The sequence below is a fragment of the Panthera leo genome, chromosome A1 (assembly GCF_018350215.1).
Source record: "Panthera leo isolate Ple1 chromosome A1, P.leo_Ple1_pat1.1, whole genome shotgun sequence".
Classification (NCBI taxonomy): domain Eukaryota; kingdom Metazoa; phylum Chordata; class Mammalia; order Carnivora; family Felidae; genus Panthera; species Panthera leo.
In genome coordinates this window covers 157,359,412-157,375,355 of record NC_056679.1, presented here as the reverse complement: position 1 = coordinate 157,375,355, position 15,944 = coordinate 157,359,412, and the positions used below count along the sequence as shown (strand labels likewise).

Here is a 15,944-nt window from a genome sequence, read left to right as displayed (position 1 = left end):
AATAATCTGGCATACTGGAAAGAGTACTTGATGAAGAGCTGGGGAACTAACAGAGAAGTCTAAAGTGCTTCTGCTCAATGAAGGGTTTACACTGGTTTAAACCTCTTATCTGTGTTTACCAAATTTGTCTGCTGAAAGGAGTCACTTGTTGGGGATAGTTTCAAAGGCAGTTTTAAATGGCATGACTCCACAGTATTCTCCAAGCACCATGCAGTCCTAATATTGTAGGGTAGATTCTGTGGGCTAAGAAGGGCCTCCAAATGCCTGCAAGACCCAACAAATGCCATTGCAACAGAGCAAACAAATCCCACCTTCTCACATATCCAACAACAAGCTATTTGTAGAAGTAGTTTCTATGGATATTTTTGAGCTGCATCACTTAGGAGTATATGAAATATTGCCGAAGCACACACAGAGGAAGAAAAATCATTTTTTTCAAATAGTAGATAGAAATAAAAACCTTTCAGGGCCCAATGATCAGGTTATGAGGCTCACTGAACTGTGTGAAGATTACTAATAAAATTGACATAACAGGCTTGTGTGAGTAAACATGCTTTTGATATATACAACAAAAACCAATAAACTGTCACCAAGTGGAAAATTCCAAAATATTTTATTAGATGATAGAAAATGTTTAACTTGGAGAGAAAAATAAAATTGTAATTTGACTCTGACAAAAACTTTTCTTCTACTCTCATTTTATTTCTCGAAGTTAAAACCAATCATGTTTTTAAAACTAAAGTTCTAACTGAGGTTATAGAAAATACCTTCCCAGCCAACTTGACAAAGGACCTTAATTTACATAACAGGGATTACCACTTACCACTCCTCCAAAATACTTTCCTATGTAGAAGTCATCAAGGCTGTGTAGTTCAAGATAGGTGGCTCCTAGTTCTTTAGCAAGTTGGATCCCTTCAGTTGTACTGACACAGCTCCCTCTGTCTGAGGTACACAGTGGGCATGTACACGGTAATTCTTCTGAGAAAATAAATACAAGTAACAAAGAGCTTTGAAATTAAATGGGAAAAAATATACATAGACAATCTAAACATTAAACAACAAAGTAAGAGGTCATACGAGAACCACAGTTCAGGGAGAGTTAGTACACCCACCATCTATCCACTAGATTCTGACTAAAAAGCATCAATGTTAATATAAAGCTCCCCAAAGTAAACAAGCTTTAAGTGAAAGAAGAAGAAACCATATTTTAGAAAAGAATTTAAAAATAAGTGAATATACATTACCAAGGCTACTATAGTAATTAAGCCAATCAGCTAGTAATGGAGGACATGTTTCCTTTTATACAATCCTGACATCCTGAGTATCAGTACAAATTTAACAATTTAATTGCCATGGGTTGGGTCTTTGTTCTTTTCTTTCTTTCTTTTTTCTTTTTTTTTTTTTTTCCTTTGGTGATAAACTTGAAATATATTCACCAAGTTGACTAGATCTGAATCTTCAAGGCTACGAAACTGCCACTCTCTTTGGAGATTTCACATAAAGTACATTCTTATTAATCCAAACATCTTAATTATTAGACTCTAAGGTATTCAACTGCAAAGACCACATTCAATCACTTATCTTTCTCTTCAAGATTAAAAAATCATAAACTAAAAGAATAAAAACGTTTTTATTAAAAATGTGAACTATCCAAGAGTCATGGTTGTACCATGTACAGATCTATGACTGGGAAGGTGGTAGATCAAGCATCTATAAGAATACTTCTTAGTAAAGCTACAAATGTATGTTCATCTGTGAATTCATCAGCTAGCTTTGTTTTGTTTCATGACACATCAGATATGTCACTGTATAAAAGACAGCCAAGTCAAAGCGGGATAAATCCATTTCTAGAAATGCATTTTGTTATAGATTAGCTTCCCTAGAGAATCAGACTCTGAGATGGAGACTGGTGTGCAGGAGGTTTATTGGGGAGGGAGGTGCTCTTGGGAGCAAACGGTTTCAGGGGTGAGGGAAATGGGGCTGGGCAGAGAAAAAATTTGAACTGCAATATAGCTACAACAAAGATCTCAGCCGATCCTACTGGGAAGTCTGGAGCTCAGATGGCCCTTTAGAATGAATGGTTCCTCATTTGGGGGAAAGAGAGATGGGCCTTTGTGTCCCTGTATCAAATAAGATAATGAGTAATTAGATGAGGGCTGCCATGGGTGAGGCAGAACCTTGGGTAGGCAGCTTCTACCAGCACAAGGTAATTCCCAGTCCCTAGGAGGAGATTCAGCTGTGAATCAGCAGCCAGCAGTTCAGTACCTGAGGGAGGAAGGATGGTGGCCCTCAAAGGGCATTTGGGCAACTTACCACAGCATACACAGCGAAGTCCTTACCAAGCACCTGCATATAGATAGAGCATGTGTATATACATATGGAGTATACTCTACGGAGGTTTAGTGCATGTGCCTGCTATATACGTAACTATGTAATAATTTCAGCTTCACTGAAAGCATTTTAGAGCTCAGAGACCAGGAATTTGCATCCTCCTTCTGCAGAGGAGGAAAGTGAGGGTCAGGGAAGATGAGTGCCCTGGACAAGTCTCCTGGTGTGTCAGAAATGGAAAACAATGATACAACTGTTACTTGCTCTATCTGGTAAGTAAAGTGAAACAAAAGATAGGATAAAAATTTAGTCTGAGTGAAGAATTACTGAGTAAAGATACAGTGATTTAAAAGTTAAGTGTGGGTTCTCAAAATTAAGCCATGATTTCTGAATTTTTGCTTTTACTTTTAGTAAAAGATCATTTTAGTTCTGGAGCACATAAAGTTTTTATACAGAATGTAGCCTATCTTGAAAAATAACACAATGGTATTTCACATTCTTTACAAAGATTGATAAACAGTGCCTTTGATTTTCTGAAGACAGAAGCCTTCTTATGTCTACAAAGCTCTCCTTATGCTGATGGAATGGGGTGAGTAGGCAGACCATCTTATTAAACTGTATTTCTGAACAAAAATAAAGCCAAGTGCTTCAAGTGGAAAATTAAGTGAATGTAATGTAAAAAATTTTTAACAAGTAATCTTGATTTGAAGGAAAATACAACTAATTTCAGGTTTAACCCAGCTGAGAAAGGTTTTCAGCTGTGTGTAGGCATTACCCTTACTGACACACATGCCTAGAAAACCCCTCTTCACATCTAATCTTCACAATCTCCGTGTGTCACAGAACACCTTTTTGTTCATATGCACCCGAAAGGAAAAAAATGTCTCATCGTTATGTGTTGGATATAGGAGGAAAGCCAGTAAAACATTTATGGAATAAATAAACCTATATTAAGCCTTTCATTAAGAACAATCAGAGGACCCAAATAATTTTAAATTGTGGTGTATTCTTCAGATCACTCTGTGAGCCTACCTCAGGGTCACAGGGACTCTGTGAATCAGTGTTAGACTTCTCATTAACACTGTAGTCTTTTTTACTTCTCTTACATGATAATCTTTTAAGGTGTTATCAGAAATGTCTATTTTTTAAAGCAAACACAAAGTAACTCTGGAATTCAAATGAACTGCGGCTCTTTCAAAGCAGCAGCTTTCAGAATCTGAAGGGTGATTCTTACAATGTTGCCAGTGCCTGAAAGCTTTAGAAAGAACTTTTAAGAACTCTAGCTTAGCGATGTACTCAGCTCTATCAGAACTTCAAAATGAAAAGAAGACAGGATGCCCATTTGGGGGAGCTCAAGGCTATGAATACCCTGAGGCATGTTCAGAAAAAAAAAACTCTCTTTCAGAGATAGATTCAATATTTAGTAAAAAGCCAAAAATTTTTTCAAAGCCAAATGTGATGAAGACATACAGATAGTCAAGCTTGTCAAAACATGTGTAACAAAGGAAAATAGTAAGACTGATTGTTTTTGCTGACCTATTTCTGAAAAGAACTCAAGAGAGGAATTACCAGAACACCCAACACAGCTACTTGTATTGCAAGGGACTCGGGGAGGGAAGCAATACAAGTCCTTGGGTTGAATATCAGATTTAGCTTGGTAATTAATTACTTTGCAATCACATGTCTATGTGAAATTAATTTCATCTTAAGACCACTCATTCACTAATTGAACAAATGTTTACTGAACACCTACCATATATCAAACAAGAAATATAAAGATACACAGACAAAAGCTCAGAGTCAACTGGGCCAACAGAGACAGGACTGCACAGAATTATAATATAATAAATATAATAAATACTAAAATAAAGGTGTACAAAATCACCATGGGAACATAAGAGAGGAAATTAACTCTGCCTGAGGGATTGTGGAAGGCTTCACAAAGGAGGCACTGGTTTACTAGACAAGGATGAATTTGCCATACAGATAACAGGAATTGTGCAGAAGGGCACTCCAGTCAGGGGTGGGGAGCATATGCAAGGTCTGGATGTGAGGAAAAAAACACAACATGTTAGCTTCCAGTTTCAAAATGGAAAGCTAAGCTCACATTGCAATTTCCTCTCCCAGAGAAATCACAGAAATAATTAAATAAAGGGGAGGGAGAGGAGAGGGGGAGGGAGCGAAAAAGGAGGGAAGGAACAAAGGGAGGGGTTGGGGAAGGATGAAGGGAGATGTGCATATACAGCCACATTCAAAAATTAAGAGGAGAGAATCTCATCAGCCCAGAAACTGGGAGAACCTGAAAGGCTGAAGGCAGATAGCATACGACCAAAGAGGGAAGCTGAGGCTCAGGGGACAGGTGGGAAGTCTTGCACTGGAGAACATTAAGAGTACTCAGTGCTCACTGATGGGGGCACAACAAGGAGGCCCAAGGGCAACTGAGTGGAGATTAGTTGGAGACCTCAGTGGAAGCAGCTAGGCTTGCAGATCTCATATGAGCTCTCACTCCTACCCTGACCCCCGAGAGCAACTGGACAGAGGAGGAGAAAGGCGTTAATCCAACAGAGAATCTAAACTGCAAAATGAGGCAAATTAAGAATTATCCAGGGGCGCTTGGGTTGCTCAGGTGGTTGAGCACCCGACTCTTGATTTTCGCTCAGGCCATCATCCCAGGGTCATGGGATCAAGCCCCAAGTCGGACTCCATGCTGAGTATGGAGACTGCTTGTGATTCTCTCTCCCTCTCCCTCTGCCCCTCCCCTGCTCAGGTGTGTGCACACACATATCGGCCCACTCTCAAAGTCAATAAATAAACTTAAAAAAAAAAAAAACTATCCAAAGTTTAAAAAGCATCCATACCATGAAATAAAATCTCATCAGATGAAAGGACTTAGAATGCCCCCCCCCTCAAAACAAGACTTAATAAAGCAATCAAAACAAAATCTTAAAGTAAGTATAATTAATTGAGAGAGGTTTTCTTCTTAAAGTATTTACATTCTTAACACATGAAAAAGAAATCAACCAATTAGAGATCTTGGATGTGAGAAACTGTTGAAATAAAAAAAAAAAAAAAGTAATAATGTAAAAGAGCAGGAGAGACCCAGTAGAAGTAATTTGTAAGGTAGGAAAAAAGACCAAAGAATTCTCCCATAATACAACACAGAGAAATAAAGGGTTAGGAAATACAAAAGAAAGATAAAAGTAACAGAAGAGAGATCCAGAAGTCTCATCATCAGTCTAATAAGAGAACAAAAAGGACAGAGTAAAGAAAATGTAGGGAAGGTGATATCTGAAGAAATCATGAAGTTGAGACTTCCCCAGATCTAAAGAAAGACCTTAAGTTCATCAAGTAGTTCTGTGCAACAGGTACATAAGACACAAAAGATTACACTCTACAAGGCTAAAGAAGCAGTCAGGAGCTATATCATGAACGATCTTGCATTTTAGGTAAGACTTTACAAGAGAAAATTATTGAAGTGAGATACAAATACTGGATGAAAATAATGGAATCAATAGGAACCCATGATTAAAAGAAATACATGGTTCTATCCAATGAAAGGGTCTTGAAGCAATGACACTTAAAGTTATGAGCACCCCTAAAGTCCAGATCTTGGTTTCTAAATATCATTGCTCACCAAATGGAACCCGGGCTCCCTGAAGAAATGACTGATTTCCAGGGCTGGAGCAGGCAGAATAAGGTGAGCCTGGAACATCTTATGTCAGAAAATAAGGAAGGACTCAAACATTAATCAGAACTAGCTTGAAAAGTCTTCCTTCATGCAAATTTGGGGTAATACAAACAACAGAAAGAATAAGAAGAAAAGATTATAAAATATGTAATTTAAAAAACAAAGCCATGAATCATAATGATTCTAAAAAATGTGGGAGCAGGGAGAAGGGAAAGCTCTATTTAGAGAAGAATACCAACTAATAAGTGTAGGAGGAATGACAGAAAATCACTATTTTGCAATCACAATGATCACAACTGAAGGAATTATGCAAAATAATGGGCTCAGATTCTTTAAAAATGTCAATGTTATGAAAGATAAAAAAAAAAAAAAAAGGATGGGGAATTGTTCTGGATTTAAAAAGACTAGACAGACATAACAATTAAATGCAATGAGTAGTCCTTAATGACATTCTGGATTAAAAAAAAAAAAAAACAGCTTTGGAACAACTGGGAAAATGTGAATATGGATTGTATTTAAAATAATAATACAATAGATAATAGTATGTCACATTTCTTGAATGATGGTTGCATTATGGTTGATAGAAGAATGGCACTGTCTTACATAACACATGCTGAATTAATTAGGATTGAAGAAATCCCATAATTTTATAATTTACTCCCAAATTAAAGAGAAAGAGAGAGGATGTGTGTGCATGTGTGTATTTGTAATCTCTGGGATTCACTGTTCTATTCTGGTCAATTTTCTTAGGTTTGAAATTTTGCAAATAAAAGGAAAAAAAGAAGAGAGTTTCTAAGGAACATTAAAGCAATGACTATCATGATCTGACTTGTATTCTAGGATGATTATTCTGAGAGGATTTATTTCAGGAAGAAGCAAGGCAAGAACAGAAGGACCAGAGGCCAATTTACCATAAAGCCGATGAACCCTTATCTTGTGGGTCCCTTCCAAAGCCCTGGGAGAAACCTAAGCAATAGATGGTTAACATCATCATTTGCTTTTGCAAAATTTGCAAAATAAGATATTCTAACTATGCTTGGTTAAGACCACTGTCTCTTTTCCATTCCAACTCCCTTCACCTTCCATCAGGCAGCTCTGAAGTATGACAGACATTTTGGGGATCCTGCTAATGGGACTTGAAATTTAGGTTTAGTGGGATATTATCTGTGGTTTGTAGTCACTTCCTTGTACAGTTAAATGTTTGAGAACTGTCTTGGTACACGAATAGCCTTCCGGAATGCTTCTGTCACCCAATGTGCAGACTTTTTTGGTGTCTTGAAGACAAAGATGCCAAGCTGAAAGAGGAACACAACACAAACTATAATGCCCAGCACCAACAAGATGTGAAGAGCAAAGAAATACGCTGGAAGAAAAACTCATTCTCATATTCTTCTGTACATAGAAAATAACAAAAGCAGTTACCTTAGGAAAAAGTGATCAAAGACTGCACAGCCAAAAAACATAAGGAAAATTAAAGAAATGTCAAGCTGTTAAATAGTATAGAAATGTTTTTTAAATGTCTGTGGTATTTGACAGCTTTTTAGATTTGCAACTCATCATGCTTCCTTTTCTCATTCTAAATATTCATGAGTGTGCATGTGTGTATCTGTAATGTTGTAGTTTTTTTTCCCAACAAGGACCTCTAAAATTGTTTAAGTTTCAGGTCCTACAAAATCAGGAACTACCCCTTGAGACCAAATAGAAGGCCACTATGACAGATAATTACATGACTAAGATCTGAAATCCAATGAAGAAAAAGAGAATGCATGGAGTTTGAGGTTTATTTGAAATGTAAAACCAAAAGGGCTTCTTAGTCAACTGGATATGGGAAATGGGAGGAAAGCTGGGTTGGATGATTCTAGTTTGGGTGAATGAATGGGTTTGACATCATTCACCAAGGCAGGGAATTCAGCAGAAAGAGGAAGATTCTGTGGAGATACTGGCCAGGAGAGAAACTAGAGCCAGAGAAACAGACTGGGTATTCATCAGTGTCTATACAGGGAAAGGTAAAGCACCAGATTAACAAATTCAAGGTCAGAGTAAACAGCAAGAAGTGAAGCCAAAGGATGAAACCCTGGGAAACAACTAGTGCTGTGTTGGTTCAATATGTGTATGGGGGTGGGGGGTGGTGTTGACCACTAAGAAGACAGAGAATTAAAACAACCAAGAAACAAAGAATAGCTTTTTTAATTGAAGGGAGAGATGTGTTTGAATAACTTCAAAGGATGAATTGTTATTAAAATATAAATCAAATTAAAGGGTAAATGTAAATGGATGTCAAATTTGTCAATAAGCATTTAACTGGTAACCATGGGTGAGAACAAACGCAGTATAATTGCGAAAGTCAAAGTCAGACTGTAGTGGACTGAAGAATAAATGGGAAGTCAGGAAGTGGACTCAGGAAGTGTGGATGACTCTTTCAAGAATCGAGGCCTGCAATAAAAAGAAACTTAGGGAAGTAGAGGGGATGTGCGGTCAAGGAAGGGTCAAGCCTACTTTATTTGTGTCTTCTAATGCTAAACATACACCTACCCTACCACTATGACCCCAAATCCTACTCCTAGGAAACTTAAGCATCATTAAAAGGAGGGTGAATAAATAAATCACAGCACATTCACACAACTGAAAATATACACCAAAATAACAAAATATAGTTAAGTGCAACATGGATATATGCCCAGAATATTAAGCTAACTGAAATTAGACACAAGGTACTACATACGGAATAATTCCTTTTGTATGAAGTTCTAGAATAAGTAGAACTAATCTATACTGTTAGAAGTCAGAATAGCAGTTATCTCCAGGGAGGGGTGCTATTAACTAGGAGGAGGCATAAAAGAGCCCTCCAAAGTGAGGCAAATGTTCTCAATCTTGACCTGTGAGGCGGCTGCATACATATATGTACATGTAGGAAGGCATTAAATTGCACTCTGGGATTAGGGAACTTTACATCCCTTACTTTGCTATACCTTAATGAAAAGGAAAAATAATCAATGAATAAAATTTTAAAGCCAGCCTCACTGAGGAAATACCACTAAGATGGAACTAACAAAATACCACCAAATCAAAGTGAATTCCAAGTTGGCCCTAGGAGATCTGACAATGATATGCATAGCAGCGAATGCTGGCACTGGCTGAACCAAAAGAATCCAGCAGCCTTGGAGTCAACGCTTCCTCTCCCTCAGGCGGTGTTGCCAGTGTATTCAGTTTGCTCCTTACTAGCTACCTAAAAACCCTGCACCTAAGCCCAATTCCTTCTGCGGACAATCTATCCTTCCCACTGGATAGACCTTCAGAATGTCAGAAAGAATCTTCCAGGGCTCAGCGCCAGCCTCATACCTTTCCCGAATCAAAAGAACACAAGTACTGACTTCCTTCACTACTGTAGAACAATTTAGAAGACAAATCTGTACCCATCAGAATCACAGCAGTAGTCCGTGACACTTTACTTTGATGTCTCACTATCATACCATGTGATGAAGAGATTAACAGCTGGCATTTGAATGCAGTGATTTTATTCCCAAAAAAAGCCCCATATTAATCATGAATAAACTTAGCACTATTTAAAATTAACATGGTACCTGCATTCTCATCATAAAAAAAATTAAATACTTACCATTTTGTCTGGTGCCAACAGCAGCAATGATTACTGGAACTGAATTTAATGCCCTTTTAATCACTGGAATATAATTATCCTTTACTTCGTGGAATGAAAACTTGTCATTTACGTTGTATTTGATCACAATGATGTCAGCACTCCCAATTAGATTTCTAGAGGTATACCAATCACTGTCAAAAATGTCCTAAACCAAAATGCAAAGAGCACTTTTTAGTCTACTTGTCTTCAAATGAATCATGAAATAAAATGTAACACATTAAATTTTTTGCTATAATTTTTGTAATTCATAAAAAGAATTTATTTTTAAATAAGTAACTATCTAAAATTAAAAATGTTTAAAGCCTACCAACTCTTCAATTTTTATGTATTCATTTAGCCTATTCAGCAGTGTAGTTGTACTCTGAGACAGATCTAGGGAATCACTGTGTGATGAAATACGCAATTTCTTTCAATATGTGCACTTAAAAATAAGCACTTTGTTTTAAAATTATGCCATACGTTTATCACCTAATAAATTTGAAAATGTTAACACTCTGGCAGTAGATGCCAGCGCATCAGTATGAGTAAAGAAGCTTCAGAGGATTTTCTGTGACCCAATTAGACACTGCAGGAGTGTTCAAGTGTTTTAAATGGCAATGCATTGTGAATTCTGTGGAGTTCCATGTATTTTATACATATTTTCAAAATTTATACATACCTTTCAACTTTATCCATCCTTTGGACGGTACAGTATATATATATAATGTATGTGTGTATATAGGGATGTATGACTTATAAAAAGATACTATGTATTATAAAGTGTCAACATGGTAAAGAATAGATTTTCAATTCCTGTTTTTAGCTTATAGAAATTAAAAATTCAGGATAAACCTTTCAATCTTGAAATTTTTACTTTTGGACTACAGTTAATAATTACCACTATATAGAATCAGGGCCAAAAGTAATTTATTATGAACTCTACTCCTTAAAAGCTTTGATACTTCAAAAGTATTTTTCAAAGGTTTTATGTGAATAGTAGCATAAGAAAAATATGTTTATATATCTTAATACCACAGCTAAGTATGCATTAGTAGCTTTTTTCCTCATATTCTAGTTAACTATTAATCATTATTTGTCCTTTCCTGTGGCCTTTAGTATGTATTTCCAGGATATAATATGGCTAGATTAAGAAAATAGTTAGATGTGGCTAACAGATCCAAAAACTGTTGGGCTATGAAAGTTTGCACTTTAAAATATGAGCCCCAAATAGGGTAATAATGCTGAAATCAATCAGTCAAGATCCATGTGACAGAGCTTTCATCCTATGATGGAAAATTCTGGAGAAGTGTTACACAGCAATGCCCTTTAGAAGAGAGAGGTGCTTCTCACCAGGACCTCCACCATCCCCAGCAAGGCCTCCCCCAATTCCCTGCACCCACCCCAACCCACCTACTTCCTATGAGTACACTCAGAGTAATGAGAACTGCAAAATGTTTGGACATGGATTTTTTGAAATGTTTGGACATGAATTTATTGAAAGTGGGAGCACTGAAAAAGGAAGATTAAAAAAACCAACAAAGAAAAGTAGACAAACTATGGGGACACAAACAGCAAAGGCAAAGTCTTAAGCTTGGAGGAGGGTGGAAGAGGCGGGGAGAAGGGAATTGGGACACAGATCAAGAAAATGTGAAGGCTTCCCAGCAGAGTTCCACACTCATGCTCTTTTCCAAATCCCAAACCACAAACCCATTCAGTTCCAAATGTATCTGCTATAGTATCCAAGTTCAAAGTAAACAAGCATAACAGGGTATATAAGTACAACAAAGAAAGAGAACAAAGTCAGATGAATGGGATTAAAAAAACAAACAAACAACTAGAAATAGGTGGACCAAATGAAACAGCTATTTAACTCTGACAGAACAAATCAAAAGTAACTGCTCTTTGCATTCCAAATAGTTTAAAATTCCAGAGTTACTGGAGAGGTGTACTAGGAAAAAAAGGAAACATTGAGAGGGAAATGTCAGGAGAAAATGGGTTTTGGCATTATTACCACGGATGTATTGAGGATATAAACACTGTAAATAATTGTATTTTTAAAACATCAGTTTCAAATCCTGCACAAGAAAAGTGTGCATGTGTTACCTCATTGCTTTTTGTGGAATATTTCTGGTAAACAGGAAAAGATCTAGAAATAAAATAACGTAACCGCACACACACAAAAAAGAGGATGGGTTTGAGAGAGACATCCTAAATAATGAACTACATAAAATGAATATGAAATGCATTAATTTAAAAGTGCCAAATATATATACCACAAGGATCCAGAGTAAGGCCATGGATCTACAGAAAAAACAAGAGAAGTACAAACTGTCTCATTCCAATTCCAAGGAAATAACACCACATTCCTAGTCAAACTGTGTCAAAGAGAAAATGCTCCCCTGGTTTCTAGAAATATGAAGGAAATCAAATTCTCCCACCCCTTGTAAATCACTTCCAGGATTTCCTCTAGGAGGTTATGCAATGCAAAGCTTGGAGCCACATTGGGAGAATGGAAATCATTTTTTTTAAATAATCTAAATTTTTACAGCAAAACAACAACTGTATTCTACTTGACTATGGGGCTGCAAAGTACCGTTTTGTACTTTGCACTTAGTATTAAGTACTAATACCACTGCCTCAGTGTGGTGGCAAATTCACTACATTTGTGTGAATCTTGAATGATGTATAGGAAAACTTCTGCTTAGTGTGACACATGGCTATATTGAAGTTATAATAAACACATTATAGGAGCTACCACCTACTGAGTGCCTACTACACGTCAGCTTCTACACTAAGAACTTTACACGTGCTCCCTCATTTACTCTGCAGCACAACTCTAGGAGGCAGGGATTATTTTCATTGTATACATAGGAAAAATGAGGCTAAGAGAGGATCGCTGACTTAACCAAGGAAAATCTCTAAGTAGCAATGTGGGGATCTGAAAGCAGGTCCTTCTGCTGTCAAAACCTGTGCTCTATCTGCTCTGCTATATTGAATATTATGTTTCAGTACATGTCAATATCAGCTGATAAATACAATCCACCTGAATATCTCTGATGGACTTTTACTTACCACCAAAAAAAGAAAAGCACCTTGGAAGAGAAACTCTATAAATATATTCCCTCATGTTTGAAGATCATTATAACCCCCAAAGTGTACCTGGTTACCAACTCAATGCCTTAAACAGGACCAGAGTCTAAACAAACAAAAGGTTAAGATTAGCACAATAAAACGCAACAATCAGTATATGGCAAAAATCTAGACTACAGACGCTTATTCTAATCCATTCACTTACTACAACACATGATCACAAGTACTGTTTTTTGCTAAATTATCAACATAAACAGGAAAGAGCTAACAGCTCAAAGAAAAAACAGGAAATGTAAAACCTAACATCCAAATTCAGCTTATTTTATTTTCCCTACATTTATTTACTCTACTCACTCAACATCTGTTCCACTGACTGTAGTAAAACTAGTGAGTTTTTAGACTGTACTATCTTTCACAATGAAATGGCCAAAGTGAAGAAAAAAAAAAGTGTTTCATTTGCTTGCATAGACTCCAGCAAGTTCCTGATCAATGCTTCTTATGACTAGCATCATCACTGTCATAAATGGGAATTCAATACCACCCAGTAATGGAAAAAAACTGTTTTGCATTTATTTTAGCCCATTAATGTAAATATCCTTTAACTGAAAATTTGTTTGGGCTATAGTGATCCTTTCTTGCCATAATTTGCATAAGACATTTTTTTATGTACATTCCATACATTCCTTTAGAAAGGTGTATCAGTTCCCCATAGCACCTGATCTAGCTTTTTAAAATTGCTATTTAAACATACAGTCTCACATAATGAGAATTTGTATCTTCTTTTTCAGACACTCAGCTTTCTTCTGTTATAAAATACAATCTTGAGCTTTAGTTATAATATTATAACTCCAATACCAGTAAAGAATAAGAAATTTCCAAATAAGATTAAGTGAAAACATTAAAATTATTACATTATTGCATACCTCAGTATTACATTATTGTGTACTAAAAATATTTATGTGTCACAGAGTAGATACCTTTCTCCTTTATCAAGTACTCAAGAATCAGACTGAATTTTATCGACTTTATTACAATTTCTTCTAATTATTGCAAATTTTAAAGCTTTTTGAAAATTCCAAGCAGTATTATTATTTCCGATTTATGAGTCACTGAAAATAAATGGCTAATATATCAAGAGTATCTGCATTATTAAAATTAAAAACATGAATTAAAATTTTCAAAAGTGGATAGTGTTGCAAATGAGTGGTTTAAAATTAATTCTCAGTCCCTGTCTCTTCCTCTCCTTTCCAGGGGTCCTATTTCTGAACTGCCCCAATGAAATTTATTTTTGCTTGTGTTGAGCTTTCAGAGGACTTTATTTTTAGAACACTAATATTACACTATCACCAACAGGGTAGGCATGAAAAAACATTGCTCTCTGCGGGTGACACTTGGTGACCCCGTCCCTTGGGGTTGTCACATTCAACTGCCAGCTACCAAGGGACAACCTACAGTCGTGAATTGTAGGAGTAAGCGCTCCAAGTTCCCACTGGGGCTTTTTGCCTTCTAAGAGTGTTCTCTGACCAGGCTGCCCCCCGCCCAGTGAAACAAAGGAAAACGAAGCTTTTCCCAAAAATGTTTTAAAACTCTACCCAGATGACCCGGACGGTCCACATCCGTGAAAAGGGAAAAAGGGGGAGGAGGAAAACAGATGAAAGAAAAGCTCCGTCAGCCTCGGCACTGAGCAGCGGCCGCCCCTTACCCAGACGGGGCAGTCGTGGACCACCAGCTTGACATTCCCAAACGCGCTGGCCTGATACTCGGTGAACACGGGACGTGCGACCGTACTGGTGGCGTTCAGCAACAAGCTGCTTTCGTCCCCCGAGACCAGCGGGCTTCTCCCCAGGTAAGTGCGGATGAGCCCCGACGGCCGATTGTCCTGGTGAAACGCGTCCCCCTCGTTCCCGAGCGCCACGATGTGAATGGACCTACACGACAGGGAGGGGGTGAGGGGGGAGAAGAGGCGCGTGGTCAGCGCGAGGATCTCTTTAATCAGAACAGGAAGTGCGGGGGGCAGCGCGCGGCGAGGATGAGCGAAAGCCCCTCGCGCTGGGGCGCACGACACGCGTTGGGGTAGAGACAATGGCAGGACCGCGACGCGTACGTACATGATCTCAAATCCAAGGGCAGGGCGGCGACTCGGAGAAAAGCGGCTCCTCGCGGCCTCTCGGGGCCAGGCGGCGGCGTATTCACCCGCAATCAGCTCATCCCCGGCCGCGTCTCCTTCGCGCGCCTCCACCGCGGTGCGGCCGACGCAGAGCGGGCCCGCGCGAGCAAGCGAGCGAGCGACCAGGGGGCCGGAGACGTGCGAGTCGGGCCGTGTGCGCGCTGCCAGCCAGTCAGGAAGTGCCCGGGAACATCCCGAGCGGCCCGCCGCTCCCCGCCTCCCCGGCCGCCGCGGCCGCCGCCGCCAAGAGTGGCCCGGCGCCCGGGAGCTGCAGCCCCCTCTCTGCCGCGCTCCCCGGGCCGGGCAGCTGTCGCCTTCTGCTGCCGCGGCTCCTCCTTCTGGCCGAGAGTGAGTTAGGAGAAAAGCCGGGGCCTCCGCCCCCTCGGCGGGCCGGGCGGGCGGGTGCAGCACGTGCTGGCCTTGGGGGTCGAGCGGACGCGGGGGGCGCGCTCCCCGCCGGGGCCCCGGGCCCAGTCAGCGGCTGCCGGATACAAAGGAGCGGCCCGCGCAAGGGCCCCGCGGAATATAAATTAATAAATACAACGCCCAAGCCGGAGAGCTCCTGATCGCCAATCCGCCTGCAGCAAGTTTGTTCAACTCGAAAGGCTGTAACCAGAGCCAGGGAAAGGGGGGTGGGGCGGTGAGGCCCCCGCTCCCTAAAGGCTGGGGAAAAGGGAGGCTGGGGAAGCTAGGCATTCAAGCCTGCTGGCCGCTCCAGCAGCCCAATTTTTTTCCCCTTTTGGCCTTGACCGAAAGTGTTTTACCACGTCTCCCGCTTTGTCATTTGTCAACATGCACTACAGCTGTTTTCAAAAATCATACTTGGGAGAAAAAAATAAAGGCAACATTCATGCTGGGGCAGAAAGAGTTCTTTGTTCACACAGCAATTAATTTGCTAATATCGCTTTTGAGGGATTATTTACTATTTCAAGCTATATTTGGCATAGTTTACCAAAAACTGCAGCTTTTCTTTTTTTTGAGTGCTGGGGTTCTTATTGTGATAATGTTAAGAAGTTACGTGTGAGGTGTTTAAC

General features: G+C 39.2%; 1 protein-coding gene across 1 annotated transcript in view; it reads right to left on the bottom strand.

The window, feature by feature from the left end:
* The window catches only part of RHOBTB3 (Rho related BTB domain containing 3), a 53,156-nt gene extending 38,110 nt beyond the window's left edge, over nucleotides 1–15,046 (bottom strand). The window contains exons 1-4 of the mRNA XM_042944009.1: nucleotides 14,852–15,046; nucleotides 14,446–14,671; nucleotides 9,633–9,819; nucleotides 824–978 (exon numbers count right to left, since the gene is read on the bottom strand). Coding sequence (XP_042799943.1) covers nucleotides 824–978; nucleotides 9,633–9,819; nucleotides 14,446–14,671; nucleotides 14,852–14,853 — 570 coding nt within the window. The 5' untranslated portion in view covers nucleotides 14,854–15,046. The remainder of the gene's footprint in view (nucleotides 1–823; nucleotides 979–9,632; nucleotides 9,820–14,445; nucleotides 14,672–14,851) is intronic.
* Nucleotides 15,047–15,944: the final 898 nt, after the last annotated feature.